This window comes from Sardina pilchardus, chromosome 3, assembly GCF_963854185.1.
Source record: "Sardina pilchardus chromosome 3, fSarPil1.1, whole genome shotgun sequence".
NCBI classification, from domain to species: domain Eukaryota; kingdom Metazoa; phylum Chordata; class Actinopteri; order Clupeiformes; family Clupeidae; genus Sardina; species Sardina pilchardus.
In genome coordinates this window covers 37,825,732-37,844,926 of record NC_084996.1, presented here as the reverse complement: position 1 = coordinate 37,844,926, position 19,195 = coordinate 37,825,732, and the positions used below count along the sequence as shown (strand labels likewise).

Genomic DNA, 19,195 nt, shown 5'->3' with positions numbered 1-19,195 from the left:
GTCAACAGTTTGGTGCTTTGTTGGAGCTGGGACCCATGGCTCAAAAAGGCTTTCCGCAAATCCGTTCCCAGCAGCGCCTTCCGTTTGAAGGGGCAGATGTGTAGTCCAGCTGGTGTTTTCTTTGCCTCGCCACAAATCAAAGGCTGTCCTCCGCTACCAAATATATCGCTGGTGCCAATGCACGCTTGACATAATGTGTGATTCTTGCACTGCGATAATCTGTCACAACTTTTGTTTGACATTCTGAAGAAGCATCCCAGTCGAGGACACAGACAGTATAGGACATCCAGTACACCTGTGCAGGGTTTATTCCTATTCTGGACACAGAGATTTCCAAGAAGTGTCTTTGTTTCAGCATTTTCCCATTCTATTACTGCTACTATTTCAGTTCTTCATTTTCATATTTCATATTGATTCAAAACTACATACATACATATGGACCAATAAGCAAAACATATGACTACACCACCAGATTCCACTTTTGCATCAAAATGAAATCAAACAAGATGCCTGAACTGGCAAGTAAGTGAACTGAATGTGCACTGGTCTGCTATGATCCTCATATTTAATTAAGTTAGATAAAAATAAACAGGCCTCTGATGTAAGTTGGCAGTGACAGTTCAGTTAACGAATTAATTAACACCTAATGACTTGTGGCTACTGTATTTCATGTGGTCAAGGTTGTTGATAGAACTGTACTGGCCCTGTGTAATCAATGGGCTAGCCTGCACTCAGTGTTTTAATGAAATATCAAGGGATTTCAACAGAAATTGACAGAAGAAAGCCATAGTTTTCTCAAATTGACTGCATGTACATTCAGTATTTGGATAAGCTGCTACATGGATTCAAATTCTCATCGAGTCGGAGGACAAGCAAACAATCTCCATTGCTCAAACAAAGAAGGCCCATGAGAACGGGCCTCAACTTAGGCCGAGGACAAAGTGATACAGCGACAGCGTGAGTGACGACCACATAACCACTCAAATTCTGACGATGGCGAAAAGGACGTAGAGACACGACTTTGTCATCGCTGCTGTCGCGGCCTTTTCTGAGTTTTCCAAGACACTCAAGACCAGGCCGTGGGTGTAGTGAAAAGGTGACCGTTTTGCACGCACTCTGACAACGAAAGTGTATTCCAAAAGTATTCAATTTATTTTCAAGTCCAACTTAATTCCAACGTTCCAAGATATCCATAGTTCGCTATCAGAAATGGTCAAAAAATTGTATTTGCCACCTCGACTACAACCCAACATTTGCCAACCAATTCAAGCACCACGTGATGAGTTGCACCCGTGACATATACAAGAAAATGACGAAAGTGCAGCCAATCTGCCTAATTGCAATCTATTACCCAATCACCAATTACCATTACACGTGCAAATGAACTTAAAGAAATATACATAAGCAATCAAAATAACAATAAATTAAGTAAACGTGATAAAATGTAAATAACCCAAGTCAAGATAAAACAAGAACATAAAAACTTGAGAAAAAGACAAAAATGGCTACAACAGCTGCTGTCTCCTTAACGAATAGCCTACCCTGCAGGTCGCTGTCCACACCAATGTGACCCTCCATGAAAGCCACATGCGCAAAGTATTAACCCTCACCAACAGCCAGGAGTTCAAGAAATGTCATGTACTTGTCAGCTGCTATCAATTAGACCTGACGTCTGGAAAAAAATTTATGTGCTTAAAGGAATTACAAACTGAGCTCACAATAATCCATTTTATCGTGGTAGACTAAGAATGCAATGGAACATCTTTTAACTTCCATTGCGTAAAGGCCGATGGATTTTCCTTCCAAGCCTACCTGGTGAGTCGCGTCGAGTGTGATATTATCGACCTTGCCATGTCCAGAACACTTCATGGGGCTTTATGCTACCACGACTAACCAACTAACCACGACCAACTTCACATTAATTCGACGAATACAAAGGAGAAGCATATTTTTAAGTGCTGCAGTGATACATAAATGTCAGCGTGACTCGCTACAGTGTGAAAGGCTAGGGCTCCATCTGCTGGTAGTTTGGTACAACCGCATGTTGTTGTTAGTGTATAGAATCTAAATATCTACTGTAGTAGCATAGTAAATACTGGCTTTCTGTGTAGTTCTGTGAGCCTTATCAGTCACGAAAAAATTTTTTATCAAAAATATGTTTGAATTCTAATACAATTAGGTTGTACTGCTGCTCCTCTCATATCAGCCATTTGGTTTTTGTCAGCCTTAAGCATGTGTGATCTCTGGCATACTGTACTTGCATTTTTTTTAATGCCTTCTTGTCCAGGCATATTCTGAAAGGACAGACTCTAAATGAACACAAGAAAGAAGATAAATGTGTAGCCCAATGGATGAGATCATGTGAGTTGGCGTCCTTGATTCATTCTCACCGTTACAGTAGTAAGGCCCTACAGACACAATGACAATTGTTTTATGAGCCAACAAACGGCAATGTACAAGATGCATTACATTAGCTGGCTGGGCTCAGGCAGAGGTATTAATACTGTCCGAGTGGACAGAGCGCTGAGGCCCCCCTCCACAACTTTAATCCCGGGATGTCTGCAGCATGACATTCCTAGAATAGCAGCGGGCAGCCAGACATTATTTCTGGGGGTGGCAAACACCATGGTGGCTGCTTTTCTTTGCGTAATCCCTTTGATTATTAGACCATTGTTTTGGTAGACATCTTTATTTGCCAGACTGTCTGTCATGCATACTGTATGAAGGGATACATAATTATGATTAAAGATGGAAAGTTATTTAAAAACAGATAACAATAGAGATTCTTGAAACAGAGATTCTTGGAAATGTCAATGACATTTGTAACAAATTCTATATTATATGGTAAATTTACTAAATGACTATATTTAACTACTACGCAGAAATAAATATTACATAAAAACTACTAACTTCATATTAACTGAAACAAACAGCTTTAACTATCTAATACTTTAATTTCACAATATATAAATGAATAAAACCATTAATTTAGTCATTTATCATAATTTATCAACATTGCAAATCCATCCAGTTTCTTATAAACCTCTGTTCCACAGAATATTGATAATGAGAATATTGCTTCATCCTCACTATTCCCCCTTACTGCCAAAATCTCGGCTCTTGGCTCGCAGTTTGTTCACTTGGGACTCTGCGATGTCGGCTCGCTCCTCCGCTTCCTCCAGTTCATGCTGCACCTTGCGGAGCTTGGACAGGTGCATGCTTGTCTGCTCCTCCTGGGTTGGGGGAAACAGAACGATATGCGTAAGAGCAGGCTGTCTTTCCAAATCAGAATCTCGGTTATCTCAGCTTCATTGAACATGAGGACTTACCCTCGGTGAACTTCCGAGAATAAATAAAGGTTGAATGAACGAATTTTTAAAAAAATAGATTGAGACGAGATGCATTGTTTTTCTAAACACAATCGCAACTTACCGCCTCTTCACACTGCCTCTTGAAGGCTTTCACTTTCAGCTGTAGCTTGTTGACCAGGTCTTGCAGCCGTGCAACGTTCTTCTTGTCTTCTTCAGACTAAAGATAAGACATCAGAATCAGAATCAGTGTTTACTGGCCAAGTATACTTACAGTACATTCACAAGGAATTTGACTTCGGTAGATGTTTAAAAAAAAAACTCTGTACATTTAACAAATAGGCATGTAGTAGTAAACATTCAAACAATAGTAATAAAGACACAAACTGTACACACATAATATAGACAACAATATACAGTAGATAAGACATTTACGCATGCACTTCCATACTCACACACACAAGATAGTGTTTTAGGACACCTGTGGGTTCATGGGATTTTATTTGCAACTGCACTGAAATAATAATAATAAAAGTAACCCTATATTACCTGGTAGGTAAGCTCCTTGATCCTTCTCTCATATTTTCTTAACCCTTTCACAGACTCTGCACTGCGTTTTTGTTCTCCCTCGAGCTCATTCTCCAGGTCTTTCACCTGTCACAGGAAGCACACAGATCAAAACGCTGCAAACATTCAGCATCTTTCAGCATATATATGTATAGACCTCTGAAGTTTGCCTACAAAAAAGAGCCAAAACGTTGCCCATGTAAAGAGATCCGGGTGTTAATTGAAGCTAACTACCTATGGCAAGTTGCATTGTAAGCTAGTTCAGGGGTGCCGTCTTAACGGACGACAGATCTCAGTACCCACTTGAAGGTAGAGGGCAAAAAGCATGTTGATGTCCCCACGAGAGTTTAACAGGTACGATAATACTAAATCTCCATGTTATTTTCCCATGGGAAAAATCGCAATTTACTGGATCTCAAAGATGGCAGCTTTTTTGTAGGCGAACTACGGTCTATTTCAACTCAAAGTCCATTGGACTTTGTTTCCCCTCACCCTGGTCTCCAGCTTCTGGATCTCCTTTCTTCCACCCTTCATGGCGATCTGCTCAGCCTCATCCAGACGGTGCTGCAGGTCTTTGACGGTAGACTCCATGTTCTTCTTCATCCTCTCCAGATGGGCACTAGTGTCCTGCTCCTTCTTCAGCTCCTCTGCCATCATAGCTGCCTAACAGCCACCAAAGTACAAGTATTTCATTGAATAGCTGAATGCACACCTATCATATACTCATTCACTCATCATGCTTAAAAAAAAGACAGAATCTGTACATACATCCATGATGGCCTTCTTGGCTTTCTCATCTGCGTTTCTGGCCTCCTGTACGGCATCCTCCACCTCCGACTGAAGCTGTGTGATGTCAGTCTCCATCTTCTTCTTCGTGTTGTTCAGGCTGGTTGTCTGTGAGGGGTGCCGAGAAACACTTCACTAACTGGGCATCAAAACAAACATCCACTCACTGCCATCTACCCATCTACTCAACATTCACTACCATCTACCCATCTACCTATCTCCGCCAGCAGGCGTCTGAGTCTGAAGCTCTCACCTGGGTGTGGAGAAACTGCATCTTCTCGCTGACGTCCACCAGCTCCTGTTCGGCCATCTTGCGACATCTGTCCGACTGCTCTAAAGCCGCTCTCATCTCCTCGATCTCCGTGCTCATTAGAGCATTTCTGCGCTCAGTGATGGCCAGCTGCTCCTTCAGGTCCTCTTGTCCATGAAGGGCATCGTCCAGGTGCACCTGGGTGTCCTGAAACACAGGAAAGAAAGGAGAGATCCTCATCAATTATAGAGACCTGGAGGGCAAGTGGTGGGATCATGGCACATCCACACCACACATGGTTCTACATTTGCTGTAAATTCTATGGGGTATGTAAGTGTGTCTGCGTGGGGGGGGGTGGGGGGGGGGGGACTCAGGCCAAGTGTTGTCAGAATTGGACACTGAAATGACTGGAGTTCTAATTCATCACTCTCTCTGTCTGAACTGTATAGAGGAATGGAGACTATCTCTGTCTGTACTGTATAGAGGAATGGAGACTATCTCTGTCTGTACTGTATAGAGGAATGGAGACTATCTCTGTCTGTACTGTATAGAGGAATGGAGACAGTGCTATATGGAGGAATGGAGACTCTGTCTGTACTGTATAGAGGAATGGAGACTCTTTGTCTGTACTGTATAGAGGAATGGAGACTCTTTGTCTGTACTGTATAGGGGAATGGAGACTCTTTGTCTGTACTGTATAGAGGAATGGAGACTCTGTCTGTACTGTATGGAGGAATGGAGACAGTGCTGTAAAGAGGAGTGGAGACTCTTTCTGTCTGTACTGTATGGAGGAATGGAGACTCCGTCTGCACTGTATAGCTGTGTGTGTGGCATACACACACGTACCTTCAGCTGACCCTGCAGGATGCGGAGCTGTCTGGTGGTGTCGGCAGCCTGGCGGTTGGCGTGGCCCAGCTGGATCTCCATCTCGTTCAGATCTCCGTCCATCTTCTTCTTCAGGCGCACGGCTTCGTTCCTGCTGCGGGACTCAGAGTCCAGAGCGCTCTGGAGCATGTCGATCGTCCGCTGGTAGTTTCTCTTCAGCAGGTCGATCTCCTCGTCTTTCTCCGCCAACTTCCTGTCCAGCTCGGACTTCACTTGGTTGAGCTCCAGCTGGACGTGGAGGATCTTGGCTTCCTCGTGTTCTAGAGAGGACTAGAAATTCAAAGATCTTTTTTCAGTTACAGTATTTTGAGTTACCCGTTCCATTTTGACTGTGGAAGTCTGTTTCTTTTGTTGGGTGTTTAGTGCCGGGTACCTCGGCTTCTTCAAGAGCTGTCTGGATATCGGTTTTGTCTTGTTCGGCCTGTTTTACAGCTTTCTCTAGCTCATGAATGGTCTTTGCAGACTGACCCACTTGCTCGGTGACATCACCAATCTCCTCTGAAAAGAAATGTTTTTTTTAAAAAAAAAAAACTAAATAATGCTGGACTCAACGATGGAGTTACACTTCATTAATGTAATATTTTAGTCAGTGGCTGTAGAGCAGATTAGACCACTGGACATACGCTGAAGGTTTTTGTTCTCTCTCTTCATGTTCTCCAGGTGATCCAGCGCCTCCTCGTAGGCATTTTTCAGTTTGAAAAGATCCGTGCTCAGAGTTCTGGATTCCCTCTGGGAGGCCTCAAGCTCTGACTGGCTCTCCTCATACTTCTGCTTCCACTCTGCAAGAATCTGATGCAAAAGCAGAGATGTAAAAGTTTGGTCAAAGTCCAGCCATGTATTGGTTCTACCTGTGCACTTAACACAGGTGTTTTCACTGATCTACCTGTCTTAGAAATTGTGCTAGTTAGAATCAGCTGCTTAAGTGAATGGTTGTAACCAAAATGTGGAAGGAATTTTACTTTCTGAAGCTGGACTTTTACACTTCTGCGATATACCGTAACAATTTTCATCACCCATCAATGTGTGACTTTTTTGTTACCGAATTGTAGACCAAGGTTAAAGTTGACTCGTTTCTTCTGTAGACTGAATCAGACGGTGTTGAAATTACCTTATCAAAGTTTTTCTGCTTCTTGTCCAGTACGGCACTCGCAGCATTGGCCCGATCCATCTCAACCATGAGGTCCTCCACCTCGGCCTGCAGTCTCTGTTTGGTCTTCTCCAGCGAGGCACATTTGGCATTCACAGCTTCAGTCTGCTCCTCAGAGTCCTGCAGACGCTGGGCAAGTCTCTTTCTAGATGCGTATACATAAAAGGAAGAAAATGGTGTAAGTAAATAAATTCCATTTCTTCATTTAGCAGACGCTTTTATCCAAAGTGACTTATGTATGTCAACTATATTACAAGGGCAATTCTCCCTAGAACAACTCAGGGTTAAGTACCTTGCTCAAGGGCACGACAGTGGAAGCTGCGACTCAAACCCACAACTTTTCAGGCTACTGCATTCTAGCCCAGCTCCTTAACCATTACACTGCCACCCCCCCCCCCCCCCCCCCCCAGGTACATGATATGCGCATGCTACAGAATGCTCCATTACTTGGCCTCTTCGAGTTCCTCGGTGCGCTGGATGGCGTCCGTCTCGTACTTGGTCCTCCACTGCGCCACCTCGCTGTTGGCCTTGGACATGCAGCGCTGCAGCTCAGCTTTGGCCTCCTGCTCCTCCTCAAACTGCTCCCGCAGGAGGTCACAGTCGTGGCGGGCGGAGTGCAGACCGTGGGCCAGGGCATTCTTGGCCTGCAATCCATCACCGTGGATTTAGCCATTAATGCTTTAAAGACTATTTAACATTAACAAAGGAAGTCTTTATTGCTTTAAAGAGAGGCATAAACCAAAAGACAGCAACATATTTTCAGAGATAATTGTGAAACACATGTAGAAGTTGAAGAGGTGAGGGGAAATATTGATGGAACCTTAATTTCTTCTTCCAAAAGCCTCTTTAGTTCATCAATTTGCTGAGTGCACACCGCCTTCACTCGGTTGACCTGAGAAATCGTACTCTCCTTCTCCTCAACATTACGAGTGAGCTCACCTGCTCAAAAAAAAAAAAAAAAGCCTTACAGTAAAAAAACAAACAAACAAACACGAGAGCCATCTTATGCTGCAAGAGACCAGCTCAAATCTCACCATTTTCGGCTTGCAGGCGAGCGTTGTGACTTGTGAAGTCTGCCAGGGCTCTCTGGGCCTCCTCAGCCTTGGTCTTGTACTCGTGACACTGATCCTCAAGGCTGCGACACTGTTTCTCAGTGTTTGACTGGAACATAGAGAGCAGACATGTGTGGGGCTCCAACGAAGAAAAAATATGAGACTATACTAGCCTGGGTGTTCCCACCCTGCCTTGCGCGGTGATTTCATTCATGCTGCTAAGGCAGTCTGGAAACTACCGCCCTAATTTTTAACTGAGATTGGTCCACAGAACAGGGGGGAAAGCAAGACCATTATGAGCTATGACGCATTTGATAGACATCCGTGGCGCCCAATGAACGGATCTGGGCATTTTTTCAAATACGAGAAAATTAACGTCTGGTTGCCAGACCACATCTCATTTGAGAAGTGGTAGGCGTTAGCCAGGCTAAGACTATACAGTATTTTCAGTGTAAACAAACTGGAGATGAAATGGCTTCTGGGCAGGCTTACTTTACTTTTCACGATGCCCTCCATGTGGCTTGACATGTCATCAATCTCCATCTTGTACTCGCTCTTCTCCTTCTCCAGCTTCTGTTTAACCCTCTGGAGATTCTCAATTTGCTCCCCCAGTTCCGCTACGCTGTCGGCCTGTTTCTTGCGGAGGGTGGCGGTGACGGACTCGTGCTGCAGGGTGGCCTCTTCGAGGTCTCGCCGGAGCTTCTGCAGCTCCGTCTCCCGCTTCTTGTTCATCTCGATCTGGGCGGCGGTGGCGCCTCCGGCCTCCTCCAGCCTCTCGCTGATCTCCTCCAGCTCCCTGGACAGGTCTGACCGCTGCTTCTCCACTTTGGCACGGGCGGCGCGCTCAGACTCAATCTCCTCCTCCAGTTCTTCAATACGAGCCTATGCCGAAGTGTTAATATATTTTGTCCATGAGAGCATCGAAATAAGTATCAGGGTATCAAATGAAATAAGTACCAAGGTCATGTTTCTATAAGTGTAAGCTTACTTGAAGCTCCTTGATTTTCTTTTGAAGCTGCAAGCTCAGTATTTGCTCGTCATCAATTTTTGCCTGAAGGTAATTGAGTTCAAAATCCTTCCTGTAAGAATTTAACACTTTTTATGAATTATATCACTCATAATCAAAGGATCAGTTCAGGTCTAGATTGAACCTGAGGATCCATACTGAAATATGAACATAAGTCAATCATTAAATCATTATAACTGTACTTTTTCAGTCTTTCGTCCAGTTGCTGCCTCTCGTTTTCTACGTCCATGATGTTCTCTAAGGACAGTTTGAGGTCCCCCTCCAGCTTCCTCTTGGCTCTGTCCAGATCCGCACGGATCTTCTTTTCTTGTTCCAGAGATCCCTCAAGCTGAAGTGAACAACTTGATGTTTAGAAATCTTGTAGACACAATATAAAGGGAAATGGGACTATCCAAGCGTTTTGTTTTATGACTTTTAATGATAATGGATTTTAATGATTAATAACCTCTAATGACCTTTTACTCTGTTTTACTGTATTTTATCTCATTTGACATTATTATGTATTTGTTTCCAGCTGCGCTCTGCATTCTTTGACTTTTCTATACATGTTATGACTTAATGATTTGCTCTATTAATGTTGTTTACAGTAGAGAAGTACAGATGTAAAGTAAAGCTTTATGTAAAGGAAATACATACGTCATCAACTTGTTGCTCCAGTTTTAGTTTTGTCTTGGTGAGTGTGCTGACTTTGTCCTCCTCAGCCTGAAGGTCATCCAGTGTCTGCTGATGAACCTCCTGCAGGGATTTCATCTCCTTTGAGTTCTTCAGTAGGACCTCTTCCATTGTGGTGAGCTCCTCTATCAAATTCTTCACCTGTGGTCATAATCGTACACAGAAATGATACTTTTAACCATGACAGACAAAACAGTTTAAACCAAAACTACTGAGGGTTGGTAGTGTAGTGGTCAAGGAGGTTGGCTTGCATGCAGCAGCAGCCACATAGGTTGTGGGTTTGAGTCCTAGTTGCCACTGTCGTGCCTCGAGCAGGGTACTTGACCCCGAGTTCAGAATGGCCCCTGCAGTTTGTGAGTCACTTTGGATAAAAACGTCAGTTAAATGCTAGTCTGGCTATCACCATACTAAGTATGGGGAGTCTGTGCTCTATTTCTACTGCAGAAGAGGCGTGATCAATGGGCATAGTTCAAATGACTGTACATTTTTGGATAGTCCCTCAACCAATTAGACCAACGATCCGGGCGCCTTTTGGATAAGCTAGTTTGTAATTGGACCCAGAAGATGTGGACAGGAAGCAGGAGAGATAGATGTGCAGGTTTCCAGCTTGAGTGGCAGGGCGAAATCAGCAAAATTCGCCGACAGATCAGGCAGGGTTTACCCAGCCTAGCTAAATGCATAAATACAAGTAAAATGTGTATTTAGAGATCCTACTGTAGATGACCTTATGATTCCTCTCACCTTGTTCTCTGTGGCATATTTCTCCTTCTCGACCTTAGCAATGGTGAGCTCCAGGTCATCGATGTCTCTTTTCAGCTCCGAGCACTCATCCTCCAGTTTCCTTTTCCTGGCTGTGATTTCTGAATTGATCTCCTCCTCCTCCTCGATCCTCTCAGTCAGCTCTTTCACCTTCGCCTCCAGGTGTATCTTGCTTTTGATCATCCCCTCATATCGCTCCTCAGCATCGATGAGATTGTCTCTCTCCTGTGAAAACATGGGCAAGAGACATACATGGTTTCCCGCCTCAGTCATGAGGGACATTGTTTAATAAACAAACACTGACAGGATAAACATATTCCAAAGTTTTTACAAATAGAATATTATTTAATAGAGGCATAACACCATAACAGATTATTAAAGTAATCTATCTATCTATATCGGTGGTATTGATTTGATATAAAGCCACAAAGAAACACCCTTACAGCTTGGATCTGAAAATAAAGGTCATTCTTCTCTTGGACAAGGACGACCATCTTCTCCTCCAGCTCCTTCCTCCTGGTCTCTGACTTGGTAAAATCCTCCTTCAGTTTAGAAAATTCTTCCTTCATGTTTTGCATCTCTTTTTCGGCCTCTGCGCTGCGTAGCAGCGGCTTGATTTTGAAGTAGAGCCTCATCCATGGCCAGTTCTTTACATTCATGAAGGAGCGCAGGTTGTACTGGAGGATGTAAACAGACTCCCTGAATAGAAACATAAACATTTATTCATTTAGCAGACAATTTATATAGGGTCCCCCTAGAGTTGAGAGGTACAATAATAAACAAACTAAATAAGCATATTTTGCATAAGTATAAGCAACTCCAATACAAAGGGATCTCAAATTCCTATACCACAGAAGCTTTATAGCAACTTCCTATGGCTGTTTTACAAGCAATAAGACATGCTCAGAGTGTGGCAAAAGTGCTGCTCGCCCTATTAAGAGTTTATGTGCCAAATATTTAATTAAGGTAAAAATATATATTTAGGGGGACTTTAAGTGCCTTGCTCAAGGGCACAACAGTGGAAACTGGAAATCGAACTTTTCAGGCTACTGCTTGCTAGCCCAACTGCTTAGCCACTATACTACCATTGCCCACCACAGCCATAATAATTTAGTAAACGTTAATACTGACTATTAGAACAGAGTGATGTATTGTTGTTGTGGCCACTGTGACTCTCTCTATATATATCTGTCCATTTTCTATATAAAAAAAGTAAACCACAGTGTTTTCTTTGTCAGTGTCTCAGCTTAGATCTTTTCATTAGCCTGGGTGTTCCCATCCTGCCTTGCACGGTGATTTCATTCACGCTGCTAAGGCAGTCCGGAAACTACCGCCCTCATTTTTGATTGAGATAGGGGACCAATCACAGAATAGGGGGGAAAGCAAGACCATGATGAGCTATGCACAGACGCATTTGATAGACATCCGTGGCGCCCAATGAACGGATCTGGGCATTTTTTCAAATACGAGAAAATTAACATCTGGTTGCCAGACCACGTCTCATTTGAGAAGTGGTAGGCGCTAGCCAGGCTACCTTTTCATGGTCATATCTTTGAACTTGAGCCTGGAGACGTAACCTCTGGAAACGGCCTGGATGCGGGTCATTAGCACCGCTAGTCGCTCGTCTCGCATCTCCTCCAGCACCCCCAACAGCCCGGCTTTGAAGAACACCTACGCAGAGACACAGCTCATCACCGGTCATCACAGATCATCACAGTGCATGGTCACCTTTCATGTCAACCCCAAGCTCCTCAGTACCCAGGAAATACTTCATCATCACACTTCCCTTGAACTCTCTGCCAAAAGACTGACATAACCAAGTCTTAAACATCAGCAGTTGTCCGCCACAGTGACAAAGTTGTCACAAAGTTGCTTCTATGTTGCATGACCAGTGGCATCAGAAATTTCTAACACTTTCTCAATCTAATGCTACCTTTGTATGTCCAAATTTATACTGGTTATGATCCACTTCGATCGAGGACAGTAATTTCTCGGAGGCCTTTTTGCTGTCAATGTACTGTCCCTCTGGAATCGCACTTGCATTCAGGATCCGGTACCTGTTGAAATGGAACATCCAGTGGTACTTCAACCTCATATGGGTCATTATGATTGGATATGCTTTGATTAACCATGTCAGGTGATAAGATGTATTGTACCTCTGCTTGAAATCTCCATAGAGGACTCTGCTGGGGAAGCCCTTCCGGCAGATCCTGATGCCTTCCAGCACCCCGTTACAGCGCAGTTGGTGCAGGACGAGGCTGTTTTCCATGGCACCTTTAAATGAGAGTTTGTTGGGAAGAGCGAACGCACACTGTGAATACTTCTAAGCAAGGTGCTGGTCATGGATAGAGATTATGGAATAGAAAAGGAAGAAACCACACACTCTTGCTACTTGAAAAAGGCTGCACAACCAAAACGTTGTCCAATTAAAAACATCCACTGAATCTAGAACAGTGAACACTGAAAACAGAAATGTTCTTTCTGTTTTTTTTTTTTTTTTTACATATTATAAACCGTGGGCAGGTTAGTTTCTCAATGTTTAATTCATCCTTGTCACATTGTATGGATTACAGGAGCCATGTCTTACCTGGTGTCTTTGTCTCATTGGGAATGATACAGCGGACAAAGTGGGGATGAGTGGACCTTAAGTTGTTCATGAGCTTATTTAGATTTTCCTGCAAACACAGCATAGGTATTATGTCCGCCATTGTAGCCTACACCCTGTGCAGTTCAATACCCCTTAGGAAGTTTAATGAGCAATACTCAGCCATTGTCATCATTGGCATGTCATTGTCAAGCAAGGGTGTAAAAACTGTACTACTGAGGTTACCCTGAAAAGTGCGGAAACCGTCTGGAAAGACGAGCCTTTCTTCTTCCCGCCTTTTTTAAAGCCTCCACCGTCCACTACAGTGAGGGAGGAAACAATGGACATGTATGAGAGAGAGAGAGAGAGAGAGAGAGAGAGATAGCTAGCTACATGGATGAGTTCCAGAGGCTGTTCACTGACTCACCATCAGCCGCAGCATACGTGACAAAGAGCTGTGACAGCAGTTTGACAGCAGCCTTCTGGTACAGCTGCACCACCGTGTCATTCAGCGGGTCTTTGTTCTTCTCCAGCCAGCCGCTGATGTTATAATCCACCGTGCCGGCGTAGTGCACCAGGGAGAAGTGGGCCTCCACCTTGCCTTTGGCTGGCTTGGGCTTCTGGAAGTTGTTGTTCTTACCAGAGTGCTGATCGTACAGCTTGTTTTTAAAGGAGGTGTCTGTGGCCTTTGGAAACATACACTCCTCTTCCAAGATGGAGAAGATTCCCATTGGCTATGGAGAAAATGTCATGTTGTCACACATCTTTGTTACACAAGGAGACAATCTCATATACTGTACTCTTAGAAAGAAATGTGCTAGAACCACAAATGGTTCTATTGCATGCTTAATGTATGGCAGCCTTAAATGGTTCTTCAAAGCCTGCATGGTTCAATATAGCACCCCCAAGAACCCCCTTTTTTTAAGAGTGGGTCATGGTTATTTGTAATTACTTCCCATAATGTCGTCTGTTTTACATTACCTTCTCAATAAGCTCAATGCAGGCAGCCAGATCCATCCCGAAGTCTATGAACTCCCACTCGATCCCTTCCTTCTTGTACTCCTCTTGCTCCAGCACAAACATGTGGTGGTTGAAAAACTGTTGCAGTTTCTCATTAGTGAAGTTGATGCAGAGCTGCTCCAAGCTGTTCATCTGTTTGAGATGACAGATGTTAAAAGAGTCAGAGAGTAGTGAGGTAAACGTATTCCTTCACGCCTGTGCCCGTGATTAGTGTGTGATTAGAGGCTGGGATGGGGCTCACTTCAAAGATTTCAAATCCTGCAATGTCCAGCACTCCAATGAAATGTTGCCGAGATAGTTTGGTGTCCAGCTGCTGATTGATCCGGGTCACCATCCAAAAGAAGAGCTTTTCGTACACAGCTTTTGAAAGCCCACCCACGGAATTATTCACCTTCAAGAAAATGAGGAAAAGTGATTGATTAAATATACTAAATTATACTTATTTCCTTAAATATACATTTAATATATTCATTAAATATACCAGTATACTAAATTTGCTAAATTTTTATTTGGAAAATGTGTGTGTGCCAGTACCTGTTGGACAGTCTGACCCTTGGTGACATACTCATTTCCCACCTTGACCCTGGGGTAGCACAGAGCTTTGAGCAGGTCGGCAGAGTTCAGGCCCATGAGGTAGGCGACTTTGTCAGCCACTGGGTAGCAAACAATGAATCATGAGCAAAAGGGAAATCAAATATTTGAAAATCACTTCATGGACCATTGATCCAATAGCTTGAAAAGATGGCTTCTTGTACCCTCGGTGCCGTCAGGTTCAGCCTGCTCTTCCCTCTGTTTCTGCTTGAACTTCATGTTGCCATGGTGCATGACTGCCCCTGTAAGCTTGTATATCCCACATTTTTCTTCTGTGTTGAAACCCAGGATGTCAATGGCATTCTGTAAGTGGGAAGAGAAGGCATGTTGTGGATCACACCTCTGGATATATTTGTCTATTTATCCCCAGCAAATGAACAAAGAATGAAAGACATCAGTCTAACTGAGAGACTGTTTGAATGACTCTCTTACATCTGTGGCCATTAATTCCTCTGTGTCATCAATGCTCTGCACTGTGATCTCGCCCTGGCTGATGTATGGGTAGTCGTACGGATTTGTGGTGAGAAGCATAATCTCTGAGGAAAACAACAGAAGAGTATATTTTGTAAGACAGGTGCCCAATCAAGTATGCCAATGTTCAAAATGAGTACGGTTGTGGAAAAGTTTCATATTCAATGCCAACCAATTAATTCTGGCTTTTTATTCGACAGAATCTGATAGTAGATGTGGTAGCTTCTCTCTGCAGGCAGCTGAAACGTAACTCTGGATTTTTCCAGAAGGTCTGAGGAAGAGAGCATGTACATCAGTGAATATATCACCAATCTATTTTAGTGGTGTGTTCATATAAAATTATATCATAAAATTGCTTCAATACTGGTACATAATAATAATAATAATAATAATAATAATAATAATAACAATAATGATAATAATGCATTTTATTAATGGACGGCTTTCTCGACACTCAAGGTCACCTTACAAAATCAACAATAAAACACTCAATCAATCAAACAAACAATTTCAGAAAACAACAGGCAATGGAATCAGAATAATACCACTAATAACAAAAAGTATCAAATGCAGTATCTAAATCAGTATGAAATGCCTCACATGTCTCAATGTCGGCTGACGCCAGCTTCCCCTTCGTTCCAAAGTGGATTCGGATGAATTTGCCCTAAAATCATAAAATGTTAATCTTTCCTTTAATCGCTCAAACAGTCTTTGGGATTATACTGATGAGTTTATGATTGACCCAATTAGGACACTCACGAAGCGAGAGGAGTTGTCATTCCTCACGGTTTTGGCGTTCCCAAAAGCCTCAAGAAGAGGGTTGGCCTGGATGATTTGATCCTCCAGTGTGCCCTGTATTAGTGATTGAAGCACCAGAGAAAAGGTCACAAATTCACAGTCTGCTCGCAGACTCATTTTTGAGCATTGGGAAGTGCAGGGGGAAAAAACATGATTCATTTTGTACCTGCATTTTGCCACCTTGCTCTTTTTTCTTGTTCATGTCTCCAACAGATGCAATTGTTGCAAAGTACTGGATGACGCGTTTTGTGTTCACAGTCTTTCCTGCACCAGATTCTCCGCTATTGTTCAAACCATAAACAGATACAGTAATTACATAATTACACAAAACAAAGACGTGAGGGTGTGTAATAATTAATAAAAAATAATAATCAACAGTATTCAGTTGGAACATACGTAATCAGAATGGACTGGTTCTCACGGTCTGAAAGAAAAAAAGAGATTACTGGTGTACACATGCAGATCATTATTTTTTTGTTTGTTTTCAGTTTATCCCTTGAGGAAACAGTGGACAGTTCTACAAGAGAACATTATGTGGGTCGATTTGTGTACTGGTATGTATATGTAAAGTCGATGGCATTTACAATTTACATTAAATTCAGAGTCTGTGATTTAAATGTTAAATGTTGTTGATAATTGAGCTTAGCTGACAATCAAATGGCATCTTTCGCTCCCAGAAATCTGTGGCAACAAATTTGTTTGCTGGTTCAGTCTGAGACACTTTGTTCCCCATTTATAGAGCGATAACTTAGTACAGTACATCACACATCAAACTTCTCCAAATTCTCTTCTGTGCATTTGTGCAACACCATAACATGTTGTTTGGGCATACCTGTGAGCATGAACTGGTAAGCATTGTCAGAAATGGAGAAAATATGGGGCGGAACTTCCTGTCTCTTCTTGCCACGGTAGCCAGCCACCACCTCTGGGTTGTAGACTGGAAGCCACTTGTAGGGGTTCACAGTCACACAGAACAGCCCAGAGTAGGTCTGCAAGGAAGCGAGGGGCTGTTAAAACTCATCAAGACAAGCTCAAAACAATCAAATATATAAGTGTCCCTTCTCAAGAGAGCTGCATTAATTAATTCATTCATTAATTCATTCATTAAGGGTCATCAATTGTTTTACCATGCAGGGACCAAAGAGAATGGGGACATACATACTCTGTAAAGCAAAACAGTCTTGTAATTACACTGATATAAAGGAACTATGCTTGGAGGAAGGACCGATACAAAAGTTCTGTGCAGGGGATGGTTGTGGTAAATCAATATAAATGCTACTAAATATGAATGCTAAAATATGAGTGTGTGTGTGTGCGTGTGTGCAGTGGCTTTGGTTACATAAATCATCCAGGCAGCGTAGCGTTCCTTCAAGTTGAACAGGACGGCCGGCTCGTGAAGATGGGTCAGCATGGCCATGTCCTCAATCTTGTCAAACTTGGGTGGATTCATGGGCCTGATTTCATCTGGCTTAACCATGACGACCTGTTGCATATAGCCAATGTTAAACAGTTTGGTTAAATACACGTGGCAAAGGTAGTCCGTTAAGTCCTATCACTTCACTGAGAAATCAAATATCTTCAAGGGACAAAATAAGATGTGACAGTATAATGATGATTGATGTATGCTTTTAAAATTTCTCAGTTGTGAAATAATAGAATGATTATCATATTCATATATGCTCATCAGTACATTTTACATGCATAAATGTCAAGTGTTAATTAATTGGTGCCATGACGATGCATCAAGGCATCTAGGTGAGATGAGACGACTACCTACCCTTCCATCCTCGGTCTCCACGGTGACCTTGGAGCTGTCCTGGCTCAGGATCTTCCCCTTGACGTACTCCACCTTGGGGTCGGCCACATAGCAGGAGGTTTTGGCGTCAAACAGCTTGTTCTGAGACGCAATCCTCTCCCTCTCAGACTTGCGCAGGTACGGCGCAGCCTCCCCAAAGATTTCCAAATCGTTGTCGCTCATCTTGAAAAAGCTGTATAATGACAGTCAGCCACCACAATGTATTCAAATACTTTCAAATAAATTTACGACAATTAAAAATGCAGTACCTTATATATGGACACAGCAAATATAAGAAAGTTGGTCAAGGATAAGTCATTTCCATTAAAGCTTACCTTTAGCTAATCAGTATGCAGAAATGGGGCACCCAAGGGTGTGTCTTTGAGGTATCCCACTGAAGGCGTCCTTCTCCCCGTGTGCTACTCACAGAAGCAGGAAACTGCACCAGCTCTATTGTCTTGTTCGTTGTGAACACAATCGCATTCCTGTCACCCCCTCTGTCATCGTGCTAACAAGACTTTGACAGCTTTTATAAAGGGGGCAGGTTTCAGGGGGCTTTTCCCCAATGGGCAGCTCCTTATTCGGGCAATGATCAAATCTGGCTTTGGGGTGGTGGTAGTGGTGGTGGTGGTGGTGGTGGTGGAGGGAGGATCACTTTTGGAGCGGTCAACTATGTCCATTTTATGCTTTGAAATGTCTATCCACGGCTTCATTGTGTCACCTTTTAAATGTTTTCACTCTAATCCTCGGCCCAGTCCATTAAAAAGCAATGATGGCAGATTAGACAGGCTTTTGGTGGCTCTTGATTTGCTCATTTTCTTGGCTCAGGGAAGATTAGGTCTGCCGGGGCGGTGGCGGTGCCTGCGCTGTCTGCGGATCGGTGGCACCAGGGTCTGTCTGGTGACGGGGGATCATGTGGAAGTGGGCAAAGAGTGACGGGCACCGTTTTAGCGCATGCCAAGGTACCATGGCAGCACTAGACTCCTCCAGTCGTATTCCATCTCTCTCCTCTGGGATCCCTCCATTCAGCTGTGAACTATTGAAATATATGGAAGAGCAAGCTCTTCATTCAGCTTTACACCAATACTGTATACATGGAAGAGTGAACTCTCTGTTCCTCGCATCGGCTTTTCCACAAAAAAACTTTTGAAAACAAACTGCTTCAGTGCATTGAACAATTTGAAAATAATCAGTATGTTTAAGAGTAAGAGAGTAAGGGATCTCGGTAAGAGATAAGGAGTGAACTGAAGTAAAGTCAGTTTACCTAGACAAATTCAAGAATATGAGACTGCTGTAAACCTACTAGTCATGTGCAGTACTAAACAGTTAGACACAGTAGACATAGTTACAGACAGACGGAAATCCCAGACCTCCATTTGTCATGCTGCATTGATTGCATGGATTTATGGGGTTGAACATGGATCCAAAAAATCTCCGCCAGATCTTGTCTGAAATCCTTTAAATGGATTCATATTAGTGTGCT

The 19,195-nt window shown here is 43.1% G+C and overlaps 1 protein-coding gene across 1 annotated transcript; it reads right to left on the bottom strand.

Moving 5' to 3' along the window:
• Window positions 1-3,089: 3,089 nt before the first annotated feature.
• On the bottom strand, window positions 3,090-17,895 carry LOC134077522 (myosin-4-like). Its single transcript, XM_062533184.1, has 38 exons — window positions 17,695-17,895; window positions 17,257-17,400; window positions 16,750-16,906; window positions 16,314-16,341; window positions 16,084-16,198; window positions 15,879-15,971; window positions 15,720-15,783; window positions 15,292-15,390; window positions 15,081-15,184; window positions 14,813-14,951; window positions 14,592-14,710; window positions 14,299-14,448; window positions 14,019-14,189; window positions 13,465-13,771; window positions 13,284-13,357; window positions 13,041-13,128; window positions 12,610-12,727; window positions 12,387-12,510; window positions 11,988-12,124; window positions 10,897-11,152; window positions 10,436-10,678; window positions 9,659-9,835; window positions 9,205-9,350; window positions 8,984-9,074; window positions 8,488-8,877; window positions 7,978-8,104; window positions 7,764-7,882; window positions 7,391-7,587; window positions 6,905-7,088; window positions 6,420-6,585; window positions 6,170-6,294; window positions 5,758-6,066; window positions 4,915-5,118; window positions 4,644-4,769; window positions 4,368-4,538; window positions 3,858-3,962; window positions 3,433-3,528; window positions 3,090-3,233 (listed from the first exon to the last, which is right to left on the bottom strand). The coding sequence occupies exons 1-38, from the start codon at window positions 17,893-17,895 to the stop codon at window positions 3,090-3,092; spliced, it is 5,808 nt and encodes a 1,935-aa protein (XP_062389168.1).
• Window positions 17,896-19,195: the final 1,300 nt, after the last annotated feature.

Excerpts from the sequence above, each read along its gene's own strand:
- LOC134077522 (XM_062533184.1), bottom strand. The coding sequence starts at position 17,895 with ATGAGCGACAACGATTTGGAAATCTTTGGGGAGGCTGCGCCGTACCTG. Across the intron at positions 12,125-12,386 it reads ATAAATTTGGACATACAAAG|GTGTTCTTCAAAGCCGGGCT; the intron begins GTAGCATTAGAT and ends GTCTCTGCGTAG. Across the intron at positions 3,529-3,857 it reads TCAAGGAGCTTACCTACCAG|TCTGAAGAAGACAAGAAGAA; the intron begins GTAATATAGGGT and ends TCTTATCTTTAG.